This window comes from Mesoplodon mirus (assembly GCF_964341445.2).
Source record: "Mesoplodon mirus genome assembly, chromosome: 4".
NCBI lineage: Eukaryota > Metazoa > Chordata > Mammalia > Artiodactyla > Ziphiidae > Mesoplodon > Mesoplodon mirus.
In genome coordinates this window covers 128961067-128982686 of record NC_138979.1, presented here as the reverse complement: position 1 = coordinate 128982686, position 21620 = coordinate 128961067, and the positions used below count along the sequence as shown (strand labels likewise).

General features: G+C 33.6%; 1 protein-coding gene across 6 annotated transcripts in view; it reads right to left on the bottom strand.

The window, feature by feature from the left end:
- Positions 1-21620, bottom strand: part of MIA2 (MIA SH3 domain ER export factor 2) — a 105305-nt gene that overhangs the window by 22626 nt on the left and 61059 nt on the right. For all 6 annotated transcript variants that reach the window (XM_082620176.1, XM_082620177.1, XM_082620181.1 and 3 more), the window contains 10 exons: positions 19747-19861; positions 18501-18547; positions 17558-17648; positions 14262-14400; positions 9757-9858; positions 8733-8793; positions 8157-8192; positions 4405-4472; positions 3085-3167; positions 1312-1440 (listed from right to left, as the gene is read on the bottom strand). In XM_082620176.1, coding sequence (XP_082476302.1) covers positions 1312-1440; positions 3085-3167; positions 4405-4472; positions 8157-8192; positions 8733-8793; positions 9757-9858; positions 14262-14400; positions 17558-17648; positions 18501-18547; positions 19747-19861 — 871 coding nt within the window. The remainder of the gene's footprint in view (positions 1-1311; positions 1441-3084; positions 3168-4404; positions 4473-8156; positions 8193-8732; positions 8794-9756; positions 9859-14261; positions 14401-17557; positions 17649-18500; positions 18548-19746; positions 19862-21620) is intronic.

Below are 21620 nucleotides of genomic sequence, written 5' to 3'. Positions count from 1 at the left end.
TTTTAATTCAAAACAACTCTTTTTAAGACCTGCTGATAACTTACCTAAAACTTCTGTAGCTTTTCTAATGAATAGTAAAACACACTTGCAAATGCTAACCACACTGTATCTTGAAAGTAATTTAAAAAGAAAGGAAAGTAATTTAAATAGGAGAGGAGAAATCAAAGGTAATTTTTACTGTTATTCCAAATATTCAATTGACTACAAGCAATCCTTGACTTATGTCATTCAACTTCCAGTGATTCACATTTGCAGTTTTGCCAATTATATACCCTTATTACTAGGGCACTGTTTTTCAGACTGCTGGCTACAAGCCATTGTGGTACATGAAATTAACTTAATCTTAACTAGCATTCTTTTTTAATGAAATGGAATAGAACTGAATAGACGATATCAGAAAGCATCAAAAATAGTAAGGGTAGTGCTATTTCATGTGACTGGTTTCAATTACATTTATGTTGGTGTGTAATATGACATGATATAAACACAGATTTGGGGCTAAAAAACCTAAGACTCTTGATTTTGGAATACATAGGTTTGAATTTTGCTACAACTCGAGGGAAAATTTTAAAGTAACTTGACAAAGTAAACAAAATATAGTTGAGAGATCAAAACAGTAAAACTCCAGATATACAGGTAACATCAGGGTAAGTGCTGATGATGTAAATGCAGAAAGATCAACAGCTAATGCTTGGGCTTGAAGTGGCTCTGGAAATTCTCAAAAACACATAAGAAGGTAACAAAGCAGACAATTTGGGGTCAGTTTCTCAAAGTATTAACAAATGATTTAGGTCTCTTTTAGGTTCCCATCAAAACTCTGCCTTCAAGAGAGCACTTCTGAATTCCTTGTTTTAAAAAAAAAAAAAAAAAAAGTTCTTTCACTTGTTGATTTTCTACCATGAAAAAGATCATGATAATAAGGTAAAAAAGATTTTTAAAATTCTATATTCCAATAATGTTTCATTAAAATACAATTTTATGCTAGGTTATATTGTGATTGTATTTTATGTATTCTTTATAAAGTGATATATAGTACAATACAGTTTTTAAGAAGTTAAAATATGATTTTAAAAGATATATATCAAGTCCTTGAACAAAATGTAATCCATTATAACAGTGTTCCTAAGGGAAAAATATATTCAAATTAGATGTCATAGAGCTCCTTTTCCAAACAAAAGTAACTCAGAATAAGTGCAAGGAATGCCTGTATTTTGCAAAGGTTTATTTTAAAGATCATTTTAAAGATAAGTTGAGATGAAAATATAAAGTAAGGAAGAAATCTAGAGTAATAAAGATGTTTAAACAATATACCTCTTCCTCCTCCCCCTGGAAGCAAAGGTGAGAGTCTGAGTGGACCCTCCAACAAAGTTGGAGGGGAGAGAAAAGCTCTCACTTCAGGTGAAGATCGACCCAATGGTGAGGGACCATATGGGGAATGCTCTGGAATAATTAAAACAGCATATTTAAATTCATAGTTTCAATTACCTACACTACAGATTAGAATCCCATTTCAACAATTACCTTCGGGTCATTCTCTTGCCAATTTAAGTTTAATCCCTGTCTTAAATACTAACCATGCCTTGGGTTTTGCTGATATGGGATAGAATTAAATATTGAACCCTGTTTTTAAAGTCTATCTACCAAATGGACACTTCAGTCAATAAAAACATCATCTTCTTGGTAACTAATACACTTGAATAACCATACAATATTAAGCAAAGGACATCATATTTTAGAGTAGTAAGAGGACTTGAGGGGCATGAAGTTTGTTTGTTTTTGTTTTGTTTTTAATGGCAGTATGTTTCCAGATATTTAAGCTGGTGAAGGTTGTAACATGGAAGGGCTCTGTTTAAATCAGGGCCAGATAGGCTGTGTTGGACCATGAATTACTTGAGAAAAGCTCACATTTTGAAAAGTAGGGAAAAAACCCCACAAAATACTCTGAAACATCAGAAATTACTTTTGATTCATCACCAGTGAAAATTCAGTTTACATAAAATAATTCATTAAATAAATCACTTTATCTATAAACCATATAACCAAGAAGAGCCTTATCATTTTACAAACTTCACCATTCTCAAATAATGGTTATACTTCCAAAGATCAAAAATCAACAACATCAAAAAACAAACTTAAATGCCACCAAAATAACAGTTTTCAAAACATGTTAAATTTTATTATGTAGCTTATATAATATTCAAATATAGTTACAACAGTAAGATCAAAGCATTATTTACCCTGAGACTTTTTTGCATTAGGTTCAGATAAAAATTCCTTCTGTATAATTCCCCCCACTCCAGATTTTGTTCCTATTTGAAATCCATAACAATCTTCTATTTTTTAATGTAGAAATACTTTCATTTTAATGAAACTGGACTCTCAAAAGTGATTTTTATAACTTTTCAACAGTTATTAAAAGGGGAATCTACCTATATAAAAATAAGTTTGTTTTCACTGCCCTAGAAGCTTAATTCCAATTCAACCAAAATTATTTGGCAAAATTTAAACTATTTGGAATAGTATGAGATCATAAAGATGCTAACTCATTAATGAATGGACAGAAATATTAAATACATCTTCCAAAGAACTGTTTCTTTTAGGGATAATTAAAGCAATCAAAACTCATATTATTAAGGTTTTCCCAACTTTTTAATGAATACTTTTAAATACTTTAAAACCAGCTGTTTTAATTCTTATTTTTATAATTCAAGCAAATTCCAAAGAATAGTTAATATATAAACAGTCACAATGCTATTCCATTTAAGCAATCCTTATTCATTCTCCAAAAAAATAATTAATGAGTACCTTACTATGTACAAAGCACTTTGCTTCTCAAGAAGCTCAAGGTACTAAGCATACATTATCTTACCAAATGCCACTGAGAAAAGGAGGCAGCCATTATTTACATTATTGCTAGAGAACAAAACTCAGAAAATTGAGAGACCGTGAGAGAACTCAGATTAGAACCCTAGCTCCAAAATCTAAAATATTTATTAGCAGTGTTAATTCACACTAATATAAACTATATATGCAATATATATAAAAATATATGTATTTTAAATGTAGGGTTAAAAAAAAAACTACCTCTGCCAAATGCTGTATTTGGAACATCAAGTGCGTAAGGATCTTTTTCTAAAAGTTCAAATTTAAACTCTGTTTCAGTTAATCTGCAAATAAAGAACAAGCATCTCTAAGTTACTCATCCAAGAGAAGCACCCACATTTCAAGAAACTGCCACTGTTAAGTACAAGCTACTCTTCACTATCTCAATATCTACATAAGAGAAACAGATCCTTTAAAATTATTCTGACCAAAATACCTCTCCATATCCCCCACTATTTATTTTGGGGTAACAGATTCCTTTTTGTCTAGTAATAGTGATGTTTTGTTGAGGCTTGGAATTGTTTTGTTTTGTTTCTTCAAAAACAGAGTACAAAGAGTACTATATCACAGAATCCAAATTTTAGAAAGATCTTGAAGGGTCCTCCAAGGTCAACCAGTTCAAGTCTATTATTTTACAACTAAGGAAAGTGAAGTTGCAGTTTAAATGGTTTATGCAAAATGAAAGTACCAGGATTAAAACAGGGCTCCCAGCTCTGAGTCCCATATGCTTTCCATTATAATGTTATCCATAAGATTCCAATCATAACATAAAATTGGAATCTGATTAACTCATCCTACTATTTTACTCCTAAATTTTTTATCTGAAAAATATGACATTTTAAAAGAATCTTATTTCTAGTTCTTGACCATCAGATCTGAAATGAAACATTTAGTCATTCAGTTTTCATTTGTGAGTAGAAAAGACAAGCAAGAAGACTAAAACTAATACTGGATAATGTTAATAGTACATTCTGTCAAGAAATTATAACTCTATGGGAAGACTTTCACAATCTTCATAGAAAAATGTTTACTCTTCCCTTCGATTGTACACTGTACCCTTTTATCCTCCTATTCATTTTGTTATTGTAAAGCAATGCCACCAAATGCAATAAAACCAGGGAAAAAGAGGAAAAATAAACATTCTATCCACTTATTCATTATAAGATGCTAATACTCTGAGAAGTACTATATCAGAGAGATTCATCCTTTCTATCTCCATCGCTGGTAATCTCCCGCTACCTACACTGGTTTTAAAAAAAAAAAAGTTTTTTTTAAGTCACTTTTTACAAAAGAATCTGTGAAAAGTTTCCTTCTGTTAGAGTAACCTCTCCAAGACAAGTGTTTCAAACAAAAATCTAGTAACTCCTAGTAAAACTAATAGATACTTTACCACTAGATATGTTGGGTTCACTGAAAGCTTTCTTGTTTATCCTTATAAAAGTATTAACTAATTACTAAAATGACAACTAAGAATAAAAGTTATAACTAAAGTTTTTAAAGTATTCCCACTAAGATACTTACTTTTGTCTGTTGTGAGCATTTTCTTTCCTTAAATCATTGAGGTTTCTTTCAGTAGTTCGAGCTGCCAACTTAAGGAAAATAATATATCTTTAAAAACATTTATGAAAACTTAAAATGAAAGATAAGCATATATAAATATCTCAATAATGGCATACAAATATCACAGTCACTTAAGTAACTAAGTATCCATTTCAGTAAACTCAATGTAAAAAAATTCTAATTCAGAAAATTATTTTAAAAGGGAATGAGTTTCATATAACCAGAAGACATGAGCCTAAGGCTGGAGTTTAATCATGTACTTGCAAGAAATGCTTTTAGCTAGATGTGAAGTCAAGGATTAGCATTATTTGGTACTGTAAATATCCAAATAAAATGACAAGAGCAATGTAACAGGACCCAAGCTTAGGAATTAAGACTCAGGATCATTACGCATGGCCGCATTGGCTATGGAACAAAGTAACCATCTCTGGAAAGAAATCACTATAACTCTGTGAACCTATAAAGGTCTAAAACAGTTTCAGAGCTGGTAAAGGCCATTTTTTTAAATGGCTGAATATAATCAAAGCATGCTGTGTGTTTATTAAGTACACAGCACTGTACAGATACATTCCTTTAGTCTTTTACATTTGCTTAGAGACACTTTCATTTAATAAAAATCAGAGTATATATGTTATAGAAAAAAAAGCTTACACTTATACCAAGAACATGCAATATACCCAAATAGGTGTGGGCAAAATTAAGCTTGTATAGAATACTGCATGTTTCCCAGTTATTCTGTGGACTCTCCAGATTACAAGCAGCAGGGTATGGAACATCAGACCTGCCAGATTAATGCAATCCACTAGAGCAAATGTAACAATCACAAAAAGGTAGGTAAATTAACTCAGTCTATAACTATAACTTTTTACAAGTAAAAAGAACTATATTATCAAATGTGTTCACTTAAAATGGTGAACTGCACCTGAGAATTGACTTTAAGTAGGCAAATATTCACCAAAAATATAGCTTAACCACATTTTAGCACTCAATATCAAAAAGATTCCATGTATAAATCTTTTTCTGATATATAATTATATAATCAATTTTGTACTAACAAAAAAGAATACTACACCATAACAATTTTAGTTAACAAAATACCAATTCATTTAACTTTTAATAATGCAGAACTAAAATCATCTCTAAATGTTGTCTATAGTGTAACTTATTTACTATTAAGCATATGGCACAAAAAAATGCATAGTTAAGTCAAAAGTAAGTTCTACTCTGATTACAGTATTGTATATATTAAAGATATACTTACAACAGAGAAATATAAAAATAAACTGACGGCAATGATTCATACTTCAAAAGTTTATACCCAAATGTTAGCAAAAACTGTAATTACAGTGAATAACTGCAGTGTATTCCAAAACATTCATATTCAGATATTAAATATTTACAATATGCAAAAAAGATTCTATTAGGAACAGGTGTTATGGAAAATGAAACAGTCCCTATAAGCTTAAATCTGTGGTAAGGACAAATATAAATGACCATAGTATCTGCCACGGGATACAAAAAAGCAAAGTACTATGACAGTTTGAAGGAAGAAAAGATTAAATCTAACAGGATGGAGGAAAGAAATGCTCAGTTGAGAAAGTAACATCTGAAATTATGAAATTATTTATAACAGTAAAATAGTGGAAACAAACTAAAAGTTTAGAAAATGAGAAAGGTTTATATAAATTATAAAACATTCATAAAAAATATCTATGATACATTAAGAAAGCAGGTTATAAAATGTTAATATATGATTTTGTTTTCTTAAACATATATATGTGCTTTATGTCTAAATGTATCAAAAAAGTATGGAATAAATTAAAGTAATACTGCTGATTACTTCTTTGTACTTTTCTACATGGTATGAACTTTTGTTCATTAAGTATATATTATTTTTATAAAATCTGAAAAATATCTTTTGAATTTGAGACATGAAGGGCATATTTTCTGCATGTTTTAAAGTCAATGTCATTATTTACTAAACAAGATTTTCAATGTATTGAAAAGAAAAAGTACAAGACTTATAAATCTGAAAGGTCAATGTTTCAATTTCCAATCTTCCCTCTCTAATCATGTGACCTTGGGCTATTTCCTCACTAGTAAGACCTGAATAATAATACCTAATTTACAGAGTTACAGTGTGGATTGAATGAGTAATATATGTAAAATGCCTTTAAGTGCAGCGCCTAGAACATAAGAAATATTAATAAACATCAGTTCCTCTCCATCTTGAAAAAATAATATGCATCTGAGTATTTAGAAAGTGGTGAGAGGGCTTCCCCGGTGGCGCAGTGGTTGAGAATCCACCTGCCAATGCAGGGGACACAGGTTCAATCCCTGGCCTGGGAAGATCCTACATGCCGCGGAGCAACTAAGCTCGTGTGCCACAACTACTGAGCCTGTGCTCTAGAGCCCATGAGCCACAACTACTGAGCCCACATGCCGCAACTATTGAAGCCCACGCGCCTAGAGCCCGTGCTCCACAATGAGAGAAGCCACTGCAATGAGAAGCCCGTGCACCGCAAGGAAGAGCAGCCCCCGCTCACCGCAACTAGAGAAAGCCTGTGTGCCGCAATGAAGACCCACCACAGCCAAAAATAAATAAATAAATAAATAGAATTAAAAAAAAAAAAAGAAAGTAGTGAGGAGTGGTGAGAAGACTAAATTCATTTCCAAGCCCAGCTTATTAATTCAAAAACAAATCTTCACTTGACCACTAAATACAGAAGCATACAAAAATCTCAAAATTGGGAAGGACCTTGATATTCAACACACATAATCTCTCACTGTAAGTTGAAATCTCCATTCCAAGAAACATCCATGCCTAAAAAAAAAATACCTTCCAAGCTTCAGTATAACAACAGTGATAATTTAACAGTTAATATCTATTAAGTGTTTACTATATGTCAGGTACCTGGCTAACAGAATTATCATATTTAACCATCACAATAACTCTGTGAAATAGGTACTAATGATATCTCTGTCTTTAGGTAAGGAAACTGGTGGTAGGTGATAGAGTCAGAATATCAACCAAGACAGGTTGACTCCAGACCCCATATTCACGCACTGTGCAAACTGCTTCCCCTTGAAGACTGCAAGGGACAAGTCTTCCAAAGGCCAGCTGTTAACAATAGTTCTTCATTTTAGAGGGATCATCCTGATCATTAGTCAAAATCTACATGCTTATCACTTCCTCATACAGTTCCTCTGGAGCACTGACATGTCATTTCTCATGATGGTCTTTTTCTTAATGTGTAACAAGTAATTCAACAATGAGAATCAGATACCTGAATTGTATAACTTTTAGAATTAGGAGGGGCTCTAGATTATTACTTAGTACAGTCCCATTGTTTTACAGATGAGTAAACAGGCTCAGAGAATTTTAAGTAATTTGTCCACAAGTAATTAGTTGACAATCCAGTGCCTGAAACAAATCCATGAACACTACCTCACCTCCCCCAAAGAGTATAAGCTCCTTGCAAAGAAGCAATGTGCTGAAAGTGGAGAAGGAAAGGTCAGATTTTGTGAATAACTGTATCATAACAAAGTATGTTCATAAGGAACATAATTTCATTACTGGTGAAATTAAAAGAAACTGATTTCTTTAAACACCACCTTTTTTCTCAGTTTTAAAAGTGTACTTTTTACACTGCTCATTTAAATTAGGAAAAAGAACAATTTGATGAAAAAGCCTAAGAAAATTTAATACTTACCCAATTATCATGTGCTTTTTTCTCATGAGAAATAATCTGAAAAAGAAAGTCATTAAAATAGTACTGATAACAATTTTTTTCAGTAAAAAACATTCACACCTACCACTATGATTTAGTACGCAACTCAAACTCAAAAATAACTCAAGCATCTCTAAAAAGTCAGCAAGTAACATTTTAAAGCAAATTTTCATATACATATGATCTACTATTATACTTTTAAATAAAAACTGAATGTAAAGACAACTAAAATTTTTGTCTAGTAACATTTCTATTTTACACTATTATCAACTACAATAGGAGGTGCCAATTAAGAGACAACTAGCCAGACTAAATACAAGCCCCCAATGCTGATATATGTTTATTTATTTATGCAACCCCAATTCCCAAATCAGCAGCAGTTCACATGGCAACTTGAAACAATATCTCTTGTTCCAGAATCTCTGCCTCCCTAGAAATGTTCCACAGCCATTTGCAAAACCTCAAGAGAGTAACTATACTCCTGCATCAAAATAGATACCAATTCAAACAAATCACAACTGTTTTAAGTCACACACACACACACATGCACACACATACCTGTCCTTGATAAGAATGAATGGTTCTCTCCAATTCTTCTTCTAGATCTTTGGCTCGCTTTCTATAAAGAACAAATAATCATTCTACTATTAACATATACTAAGAAATGATAGAACACACTATCTCTACTGAAAATATTAATTAAAACACCTAGAGTGCTTTGTTTCATGTAACTCTAGAACTCCACATGTTAATCACCTTTACGAGGTTCTAAAGTATATTTTTTCCTGATATAATTTCAACATTAATTAAGCTTTAGGAGTACTACTACTTGGGTTTACCTAAATCAAGATCATGAAAAGATTAGATGGTATACTGGCTCATTTTTATTTTTAAGAAGCATAGTATTGGGAGATTTATTCAGACTTCATATAATCTTAATAGAACTCTAGGAAATTAATAATCTGTAAGAAATAAATTGTTATTTATTACCTTTATAAAACTAAAAAGACAATTCCTTCTTTTGGATAAAATTCAAGCTTACTCTTCCCAATGTAAAATGAAGTATCACAACTATCTGGAATACTGTTGAATCTTGCCACTTATTTTCTCTGGGTTTTTATTATATCTATTATTTTACCTTAGCTCAGTGAGGATTGAGCTAAGGTAAAAACCAGACTTATGGTCTTATAAACACTTCTTCATAACTTTAATTAAGGCTTACTCTCCTTTTGGTGGCATACTTCTCAAATTGATTAACATTATATACATTCTTCCCCATGTGAACCAAAGAGGAAAGACCTTAAAATTAATCACATTCATAAAGTTCTTAACATTAACATAAAATAGGATTGCTCATATTCAAATCCAACTAATGTGAGAGATTTAAAATTGCACACACTGAAAGAAAATCTTTTCCTTTTTATATTTTCTGTATAATTGCATAATAGCAAGACATCTAACTGAAAAATAATGAAACAAAAATATGTGGGTTTTTTTTTTGGTTGCTTTATTATTTTTTCTGGTATTGGGCTTTTGGATACTCTTCCCACCTCAAAAGAAAGGGGTAAAATATATTCAATACCTATAGGTCTCCAGCTCTTCAGCTGCATGGCTGATCTTTTCATCTGCTTTGGAAAGTTTCTCCTCTTTCTCTAACCGGTAGTTTTCCTCTGCTGTTAACTTCCTTAAAACAAAAAGTGTTTTATTTCTTTTACTATATGTCATAAAATAATCAATAATCAATTACTGCTTCCCATAAAGTAATCTGCAAATACCAGTAAAAACATCACATGCAAGAAAAAAAAAACGTACCTGAGTGTGGAATTTAATATTATAAACTCAAATTGTAAAGCACCTTGTCTAATACAGTACTAGTAGTATAGAAGTTTCAAGAGTTTTCTATAAGAATTTATCACAGAAATGAGATTACCAAAGGTAAATATTAATAAAAAATATTGACTATATTATTTACCAAGCTTTCTAGTATAAAGAAGTATTACATTTATTAGACAAGAAGTCACCAACTAATGAATTATGTTTCAATAATTTTTAAATTGGTTGTTAGTTGTTAAAATAGTGATTGGGCTTCCAGGCCAGGACACACACACATGCACACACACACACACACACACACACACAAATGAACCCAAAGTGAATAAAATTTAGTGTCCAACTTACTACTTCTACTTAACAATAGCTAATTTAATGAGCCCTTGGGCATGTGCCAGAAACTCTTCTTTCACCTCTCTATATATTATCTTATTTATCACAACAGCTCTACAAGAAAGGTACTATTGGGCTTTCCTGGTGGCGCAGTGGTTGAGAGTCCGCCTGCCGATGCAGGGGACACGGGTTCGTGCCCCGGTCCAGGAGTGGCTGGGCCCGTGAGCCATGGCCGCTGAGCCTGCGCGTCCGGAGCCTGTGCTCCGCAACAGGAGAGGCCACAATAGTGAGAGGTCCACATACCACAAAAAAAAAAAAAAAGAAAAAAAAAAAGAAGGGTACTGTTTACAAAAAGAAAATGAAGCCCAGAGAAACTAAATAACTAGACCAAGACATACAGTCAGCAGTTAGTGACTCCATTATACTACATTACCCATGTTGTTTCACACGGTATCATTAATAACACTGGTCCCTCAAGATATACTTATTGAAGGCCACAGGAAAACATATTTGGAGTCCTAACTGTGGATGCCTCACCTTTTTCATGAGCTTTGAGGAAAAACATGACAAACCACTGAAGAAATTCTACATGTCAACAATAAATGTTTTATACTCCACACACTACATTACCTATTGCTTAGGAAGCACTCCCCAACTCAATCGTTTCACAGGTGTTATAAGAAAATAAGTCATCTCCTTAGGAAAAGCATGAAAGTGTAGTGGGCTTGGAGATGGAAGAGAGGTGTGTTCTTCCTGTAAAGACTGTATGATTAAAAATGGCCAGAAATTTATGACACCCCTCCAGTTGAGAGGTAAAGTCTATGAACCCTCCTCTTGAATTTGGGTGGGCTCATAAACGATGGAAATTGAGAACTGAAAACATTTCCAACTAATGAATGAAATTGCAATGTGAACAACACACACACAGCTAGGATTTCTGCTCAGCTTCCCATCCTTGCTTTGAGTATCTACAGAGAATATTTTTTTCTTTGAAAGTTTACACATCACTCATTAAATTTCTATAATCAAACATATATTCTTTTGTTCAAAAGATACACTCAAAAGTACTCCTTTCACCTCAAATAATCCCTGTTATGTCCAAAATTTACTCACAGTATCTTTCATCCTAACCTAAAAAGAAGGACTCATTCCTAGGTTTACTGACAGAAACCATGAGGCTACCCTCATGGTAGCTCTTCCATTTAGTGAAGTTTATTTCTCTTTTATGCCTGGAGCAGTCCTAAGTGGCCCAGAAGTCCATGATGAATAGAAAGGTTGTAAATTCTGAACTGAATCCAAAGCATGATTGAAGTACACACCTTGGTAGTCAAAGAGCCTAACAAATCACCTAGCATCCTGATGTCAGTGAAGTTTTAATATTCTCTACGAGTTTCCGAACACATACAATAGAATCTCATTATTCCCGCTAGTTATGGTCTATAAAGTCACCACAAATCCTAAGTTAGCAAATACTGCTCCTAGGGGAAATACAGGGTTAGATTCCTATGAGCTCTGATCACAGCACTTTGATCATTAATACATAACCCTGTTGTATGTGTTTCTGGTTAAAGACACCTTATTTAATATATACTGCTGATTCATAACAAGGAACTCATGGCCCACAGCATTATAACTCATGCCTGAACAAAGTTTATCTGCACATGTATTTTCTCTAGAAGGCACACCCCTGCCTTCCTGCACTTAGCAACGCTAGACAGCACTTCAGTACTACACTTGGGGGCCATTTTAAACAGCTAAATCACCTAAAAAATAAAAAATTAAGATGTGGCCCTAAATAAAGAACACTTGTTTACAGAATGAGAGCTGAAACAAGAAGGCAGAGTTCTTGTTCGACCTCAATTGGGAACATCCACACTGGGCAATTCAAATTTTCTGCCATTCTGTGCAAGTCTGCAAATGACCACTAAAGCTTTGCAAGTATTGATTTTCTTTTTAAAGATTTTTTTATATACATGTTTATTTATATTTATTTATTTTGGGCCGTGCTGGGTCTTCATTGCTGCGCGTGGGCTTTCTCTAGTTGCGGCAAGCGGGGGCTACTCTTTTGTTGTGGTGTGCGGGCTTCTCACTGCAGTGGCTTCTCTTGTTGCGGAGCATGGGCTCTAGGCGTGTAGGCTTCAGTAGATGCAGCACACAGGCTCAGCAGTTGTGGCTCGTGGGCTCTAGAGCACAGCCTCAGTAGTTGTGACGCACTGGCATAGTTGCTCCGCGGCATGTGGGATCTTCCCGGCCCAGGGCTTGAACCCGTGTCCCCTGCACTGGCAGGAGGATTCTAACCGCTGTGCCACCAGGGAAGTCCCACAAGTATCGATTTGGGGTTACATATAAATTTTCACAAGTAGGTGAATTTACAAATACAGAATCTACGAATAATGAGGATCAACTGTAAAAACTTCCATTAAGTTACAAAGAGGCTTGAAAGTCTGTTACGTTTTATTTCCTTTAATGACAGAAAAACATGTGATATAGTGTTATTTGGAAATCTGGTGTCTCCAGATATTTTATTTCCTTTAATGATGAAAAACGTGATATAGTGGTATTTGAAAATCTGGTGTCTCCAGATAGGTATCTCAAGGGTCTTCTGTGTATCTATGCATTCAAGCATCAGCATACATACACATACACACACACACACACAATCTTTCACTACAATATATAAAAGCACTAAACATATTTATTCATATATTCAACAAATACTTATTGAATAACTACCATGTGCATAGTTTCAGGCACTGGGAATACAGAAGAGAAGAAAATGAAGTAATTATCTCATGGAGTTTACATTTAATGTGGGGAAGATTAAAAAAAAAAAGATAATCAATCATCAGAGGACAATGAAGAAAGATAAAGCAAGATACAAGATAAGGGGATAGGAAGGGGCAGGTATTATTTTAGTTACAGTAGCCAGGGAAAGATTCTTTGAGGTAACATTTGAACCTAGACTCAAGTGAAATGAAGGATTGAACCTTACACAGGGGAATAACCACTCCAGGCAGAAGGAACAAGTGCAAAGGGCCCTGAGCTACAGATGTGCTTGGCATGCTAAAGATCATCAAAAAGGCCAGCATGGCTGGAAGACAGTGAGGGAAAAAGAAAATGAATAAGTTAAAATTAAAGAGGTAGCAACAGGCCAGATCTTATAGGGCCTTGGAGGCCATGATAAAAGCTGTGGATTAAATTCTGAGTGTGATGTGCAGGCACTTGGAATTTCCAAGCAAGAGAGTGACAATACCCATAATTTATGTTTTAGAGGGCTATGCTACAGAAAACACATGAGGAAGTTAAGAGTGGAAAGATGGAGACCACTCATGAGGCTACTGCAATAAACCAGGTACTAAGAGATGATGCCTGGGATCAGAATAGCAGTGTGGGAGGTGGTGGAAAGTGGTCAGATTCAAGACATAGGAAAGCTGACAGAATCTGACAACTGACTGAATGAAAGAGAGAAGGCAAGAACGGCTTAAGCACCTGCCCTGAACAGTTCAGCAAATGACACTGCCTTTTACTGAGACAAGCAACACTTGGGCTGCAGCAATTTACACAGGGGAGAGGAATCAGTTTTATATATATACGAGATGGAATTAATGGATAGTTCAATTAGTAAGATGTCCACCCAGATTCCCAGACCTGCAATATTGGGAAGTTCAATTAGCAATAATTTGCTGACTATTTATTAGAAGTTAAAGAGGATTTTGTGAACCAGCCTGGAAAGTCTACTATCATTTATATTTTCTTCCTTGAAGAAAAATGTGTCAAAATCAAATAACTTTCTTAAAAATAAATTAATGAAAAGCAACCCAGTCATAAATTGAGAACTGTGAATAATCACATAAGCTGCATATGCAACATTTTTAAGCTACTTTACTTCCCACTCAGTGGAGTCACCAACATAATTTTTATTACCTGTGAAGTGTCATTTCATTTTCTTGATACAGTTCAGTCATTACTTTAAGTTTCTGCTGAAGTTTTTGAGTCTCACTTTCAAACTGTGTATTTTCTGACTGTAAAGATGCTTGTTCAGTCTGGAGATTTTTAATACAGTCTACAGAAAAAGTTTTTAAATCACAATTAAAGGAGCAAATATTCTGAGTTGCACAGTAACATTTCATAAAAATAAAAATTACCAAAAATAATTAATAAATAATTAATAATTAATAAACTAAATTCTTTGCAACATTCTTTTTTGTTCACCTAAATACCTTTTAACATTTTAAAGAGCTATATAAATTATTATACATTATTTTATTATTTAAAGATTTCCTTTAAAAAAATTTCCTAAAACCTTCAATATTCTAATTCTAGCATCTAATTTTCAGTCTAGGAGAAAAAAGTCACTAAAATTCTCAAAGTTTTGGTGATGAGAGTTTTGAAGGCAAATATTTTAGTTCAATATTTTCCATGAAACTACTTCCACATGATGAATAATGCATGTTTTTATCTAGTAAAAACTTTATCCATTAATAGTTAACTTCAACCCAGCCTCTTTTTAAGCCAAAATTTTGATATGTGTTATAAATCAAGCCAGAAATTTGGATCTTCTGATAACAAATGCTCCAAAGTCTTGCTAGCTTAAACCATATCAAGACTGGAAAGAAAAATACCAACTTTAGCTTTGTTTCAACCTAAAAGAATTATCTATTGAACTAAAATTAACAATTCTAATTAATTATGAATATTTTATAATTAGTGCAACCACTGTTTTTAAAACCTTATTACTCTTCCAACATAAGTTAATTCAACCCCTCTATGACTGAGGTGATATCTCCCCCAAAATGTGTATGAATCACCACTATACCATATATCTTAAAACAAGGCAAAACACTCTGCCTAAAGAGGGCAGTTTCAAAATCATACTAACAAGCATTAAAATTTTATTAATTACATGTAATAGTATATAATTATTCTACAACATCTATTAATTAAAGGTACACACCAAAATGACAGTTAAAGAAAATACCTTAACATTAAATGATTAAATGTGCAGGAAACTGTCCACATCTGTCTTTCCACAGAAATTTTTAAATCTATATCAGTTAAAAAGTGTTGACCTACGCTTTAAGCCATTGCCACTGTTAAGTCTTAACAATTCTTAACAAGCCATTGTTACGTCATTTAACTGACATTAATGTTGGATATTATCTCTATTAAAATTGGATCATCCCGGGCTTCCCTGGTGGCGCAGTGGTTGGGAGTCCGCCTGCCGATGCAGGGGACACGGGTTCATGCCCTGGTCCGGGAGGATCCCACATGCCGTGGAGTGGCTGGGCCTGTGAGCCATGGCCGCTGAGCCTGCGCGTCCGGAGCCTGTGCTCCGCAACGGGGGAGGCCACAACAGTGAGAGGCCCGCGTAACGCAAAAAAAAAAAAAAAAAAAAAAAAAAAATTGGATCATCCCTACTTAAAAAAAAAAATTAAACAGTTAAATCTTCATTATATTTTTGTACTTCTACCTTAACTATTTTGTTTCAAATCCTCTGTATCTTAAAAGAGGACTGTAAATGATTACCAAAAAAGGCAAGATCAGAGGAGAAACAGTTTAGAAGAAAACTTTCCTGTTATGAATAGAAGATCAATTACAGAAATTTATCTTTCATGACCCATTTAAAAAAAGAAAGATTTGGAAGAAGTATACAAACACAAAGTCTCCAAATACTACTTTTAGAAAATAATAATTTGCCAAGAAATTTTATTAAGTGATGGGGTAACTGGTGAGCAAATTCCTTGCTATTCTAGCACTTACTACAGTTCCTCACTGAGAGCCTGTTAATGTACTAAAATATGGCTTCCTTGAAAGCAGGCTCCATATCTTTTCCTCCTGTAAATCTCCCATGGCTTTTAGCACTATGCTTTACATATAGCAAAATGTTATTTTTAAGTTAAAATTAATGTTTTTCAAAATCCAAAAAAAATCCAACTACCAGTATCGTGTGAATAGGGCAATGATAATTTTTTAAATAATCTGTATCTCTGGTGGTTCAACCTTTTCAAAAAGTGTCTTATTATAAATACAGTTCACTTATTTTAGAAATTTTTGAAAATACAATTAAGTACAAAGAAAATAGAAATCTGTCCCGTATTCAAAAAGAATCATGGTTGACATTTGAGAATGTCCTTCCATTATTTTTTTATGCTAACAGTTATGGTGAATTTTTTTTTTTTTTACAAAATGGAATGTTACTTATATCAACTTTAAAAAATGTCAAACCTAACTAACTGCATTTGTTTACTTTAGGAAAAAAACACTATCAGCAAAATAAATAAAAATCTTTTCAATTAAAAAAACAACTTCAGTTCTACAGGTCTAACATCATTCCTGTATGTGCTAATATAATATGCATGTACATTAAAGGAAAAAACTATTCTGTAAAAAGTTCTGTAAAATACAGTAGTACCACTACTAAAAATCAATTTTGCAGTTAACAAAGATTTTTTTTAACATCTTTATTGGAGTATAACTGCTTTGCAATGTTGTTAGTTTCTGCTGTATAACAAAGTGAATCAGCTATACGTATATATATATATCCCCATATCCCCTCTCTCTTGCACCTCCCTCCCACCCTCCCTATCCCACCCCTCTGTTAACATTTTTAATTTGCTACTTTTTTTTTTTTTTTTTTTAAAGTTAATTAATTAATTTATTTATTTTTGGCTGTGTTGGGTCTTCCTTTTTGTGCGAGGGCTTTCTCTAGTTGCGGCAAGTGGGGGCCACTCTTCATCGCAGTGCGCGGGCCTCTCACTGTTGCGGCCTCTCGTCGTTGCGGAGCACAGGCTCCAGACGCGCAGGCTCAGTAGTTGTGGCTCATGGGCCGAGTTGCTCTGCGGCATGTGGGATCTTCCCAGACAAGGGCTCGAACCCGTGTCCTCTACATTGGCAGGCAGATTCTCAACCACTGCGCCACCAGGGAAGCCCATAATTTGCTACTTTTTAACAACTAAAACCATACCACACGTATGACACTGAAGTTCAAAGGTAAGTAGTTTTACATGTTTTTTAAAATAATGCCATTAATTTTATATAAATATGGAGAAAAGGATATGGCTTTACCAACAACAATAAAACCTCATGACTAACTTTTCAGATAACCAACAAAAGTAAAAAAAAAATCAAATTGTATCTCCCCATAATTGATTCAATTAATGTACCATTCTCTATAAAATGTATTTATTTAGAAAAACTTTATAAGTATGTAGATTACCTACCTGTAAGCTCTTCTTTTGTTTTATCAACTTCAGATAATTGAGTGTAAATTTGGTTTCTTTCTCCTTCTAGGGTTTTTAAAGAAGCTCTTAACTTCAAAGAATGGGAGAAGGAGAAGGAAGAAAAGCAACATTAATCAATTATACCAAAAAAAAACAAAAAAATCTCAACACACCATCCCAATCCCTTGAAGCTCTTTTACACTCTGATGAAATTATTGCCTAGACTACACAAACCAACAATGTAGCTTCCATCCTGGAAAGTTAGCAAAGTCATCAATAGTTGTAAATCTCCAAACAGGAACAGAGAAGATCAGTGACAGATGCTTGAATAGTAGCTATTTGCTTTCAGCACGTAAGATTTTTTTTTCATTTTTTGTAGTTCTGGGGTTTTTTTTTCCCCTGCAGTGGAAGCTTTGGAGTCTTAATGACTGGACCGCCAGGGAAGTCCCAGCACATAAGTTTTGATTAAAGCAACCTTCAAACTACATTACCAAGACTTCACATAGATCAATAAAGATCAGGATACCACTACTAGGATGAAAAAGGTTAGGGATAAACCACAAGAAAATGAATCTAATACCTACTTCTCAAAATAAGATATTAGGCAATAGGGGATCAGAAAATACTGAGACCAGAGGATGAAGAATGCATAAAGAGGGAAGTATGGGAGAATATATAGTAAACATTCTTAATATATTCCTTATCCAAAGAAATGAGTGTATACCTTGAAACATTTTATGATAAATTCTAAAAATTAACAATATAATTTTATAATAACAATAGTTACTATAAAAAAAGAAAAAAGCAATTGAAGAAAATTCTGATCACTTCTAAAAATTCTATCACTTCATGGTAACTATAAAATGGACTTTTAAAAGTTACTAGGAAATATGGATGTTTATTTCTTTCTCTATATTCTTTACATTTCTGTAGTAATGCAAACCTTAGCAGCATGAATCAGTTTCTTCAAAGCTCCTTTTGGTTGATTATCTATAGTGAAAAACAAAAACATAATAATAAACTGAGAAAACAGTGCAATGCCACAACAGACATTCAAATGATTTTATTAGTTCACTCAAGTAGAGCCTTATAATCCCTCTTCTTGCTACAATAAAGAACTTAATATAAGGCAGAAGAGCCTCGAACCTGCTCCCAGGAAGCTAAACTAAAAAAGCACTGGAAGTACCACAGTATCATCTAACAAGGTTCTTCACCACTAACTCCAAGAACAGAGTTATAACAGGGATTTGGTATTCACCTAAATCCAGCCCACCATCTCAATTATTCTTAGAATCCTTCAGCACACAAAATATGAGTGGAATTATACTCCAAATTAAAACATTAAAAAAGCATGAGTTTTCTCATTAGAAAAAGAATTATTTCTTACAAAATAAAGCAGAAGTGAAAAAGTATAAACAGAACTATATGTATTTACTTTAAAATGTACTTTTCTTCCAACACATTAATGCTATCATCAAAGAAAATCTTTTTAAAAATCACACCTTCTCCTTAATATTTGTTAATTATACAGGGGATGGAGGGAGAGAAAAGAGAAAGGGCACAAAAGTCAGAAGAACTATCATTGGGAGAAACTGGATGAAGATACATGAGACTTCTCTGTACTGCTTTTACAACTTTCTGTGAGTCTATAATCATGTCAAAACAAAATGTTCTTTTTTTAAGTCAAAGGAATTGGTTTGAAAATACACTAGGTGGCTATAGTGAACCTAACTTTTGCTGAGTTTCCAGACTGCAACCAGCAATGGCAATAAGAATTTGGGATGGCCAAGATTAAAGTACTGTAAACATCTGAACCATCTAAAAAAAAAGGTATCCTGAGGCGTTCATTTATATAACACTCGTTTTTCAAACCACTCACCCAGCCATTTGATCAGCTTACAGTACAGGGAAAAACAGGCATGGAAATGATTATGATGCAATGTGAAGAGTGCTGTAATGTACAACATATAAAAAGAACAGAGAGGGAGAAGACTGAAGGTCTATCTGAGGGGCTGAGAAAAGATTTACTGAAAAGGTGTTATCCCAGCCGAAACAACCATACGGGATAGTGAGAGAGGGACAGGATATTACACAAGTATATAAAGAACATGGTGCACATGGGGAACTAAAAGGAAATACAAGAGCCAGTCATCGTTTTCGGTAAAAGAGGATAAGTCATGACTTAATACCTAAGTCCGCACCATTCCCTGAATCACTCTTCATTTCCAAGTTATCATCATCTGTTATGTCTTCTCCAAGCACAGCAGCCCAGTCTTTCATCTTTTGTAAGCGCTCAGTCAGAGACTTGACATTTAGCAAAGGGGGAAAAAAAGAGAGAGGGTAATACCTTATGCTAACAGCTTTACAACTTCTGAATGCATAGTTGTAGTCTAAAAATCAATCCACATAGATGACGGTACAGGAGCTCTTATTCTCCACCTGGCATAAAATATGTAAACACTCTCAAAAACTAACATTTATTTACTATTAAACTCTGCAAGTTAAAAATCAAAACTGGTTATTCCTAAATCAAAAACAATACTTGATAATGGCCCATTTTTGCTAAAAGTATCACATGACTATAAAGGAACAAAACATTTCTTACATGATGTTTCTCACTTGCCATAGTAAGAGTGGTCATTAACATGAGAGTCAATTTTGTGTGAAGTCAAACAAATCCTCAAGTGAGGTACGTGATATATGAAAAAATCACAGATTTCACAGATACAATTTATTCAAGTAAACAACTAGCTGAGGAGCTCAACTGACATAAAGAAAAGGAAATTATAAAAGAGAATCTGAATTGGAACCTTAGAGGTTTTCCAACAGTACTTTTTTGAATTTTCTTAAATAAAGGAAGATTTTCTTAAACCATAGAGAATAAAATAGACTGTCCCACGTATTTCTGTGGAAGGACCACCTAAAAAAACCCATTCTGCTCTACAATTTCCACCCTTCGATCTCCTCCCTCTTGAGTTCCAGGCACAAATATCATGGCCTACAACTTTGAGTAGAGCTTGAGATTAGCATCTCATTCTTGTTCTGTTAGGAAGAGTCCCAAGTTCTTTCGTGGAGTAAGTTTAGGGGAAAAAAATAAAACAACAAAACAAATAAAACAACAACAACAACAAAAAACAAATTATGAATACAAATCCTAAAGATGGAATCTTAAAAACATCCTTAGTAGCAACGTAAATAGCATAAATGTATAGCTTTCAAGATAAAAACATCCACTTCACTGTGCAGATTACAGAATGTTAATTGTACAGCTTATTACTTAGTATTTACACTTGAGTATCTGTTTGCAGCTTGAAAGTGTAAGATTTAAAAGGGTAGGCAGGTGGACATATATACACTACCAAATGTAAAATAGATAGCTAGTGGGAAGCAGCTGCATAGCACAGGGAGATCAGCTCAGTGCTTTGTGACCACCTAGAGGGGTGGGATAGGGAGGATGGGAGGGAGATGCAAGAGGGAGGAGATATGGGGATATATGTATATGTATAGCTGATTCATCTATAAAACAGAAACTAACACACCATCGTAAAGCAACTATACTCCAATAAAGATGTTAAAAAAATAAATAAATAAAATAAAAGGGTAGGCAGGAAAAAGTGGTAGGAGGGAGAGATGGGGTGTAGGAAAAAAAAAAATCAACAAATCCAAATAGTAATATCAACTATTTTATTCCTATTGGAGTCAAATTTCAATTAGATTTACTTAAAGTATTCCTCTCTGTAAAAGTACATATAACAGTTAATCTAGTATTAAAGACATTCAGCCAATACACATAATCTCATTTGTCCATTTTATAAAATTCTTTCCAACTTCTTCTTATCAACAAAAAAAGATGGCAGTCTTAAGATAAAAGGTAAAATCCAATATCCTTTGTCTCTCTTCACTAAATACCTAGGCTAAAATACAGAGGAGAGAAGAAAAAAGGACACAGGGAATATAGATGTATATATACTACAAATCTACAAAGTCTTCAAGGAACATTAGTCAGCAAGGATAACAACACTGGTACAAATTGGAATGTATATGCCCAAAAGTACACTTCTTC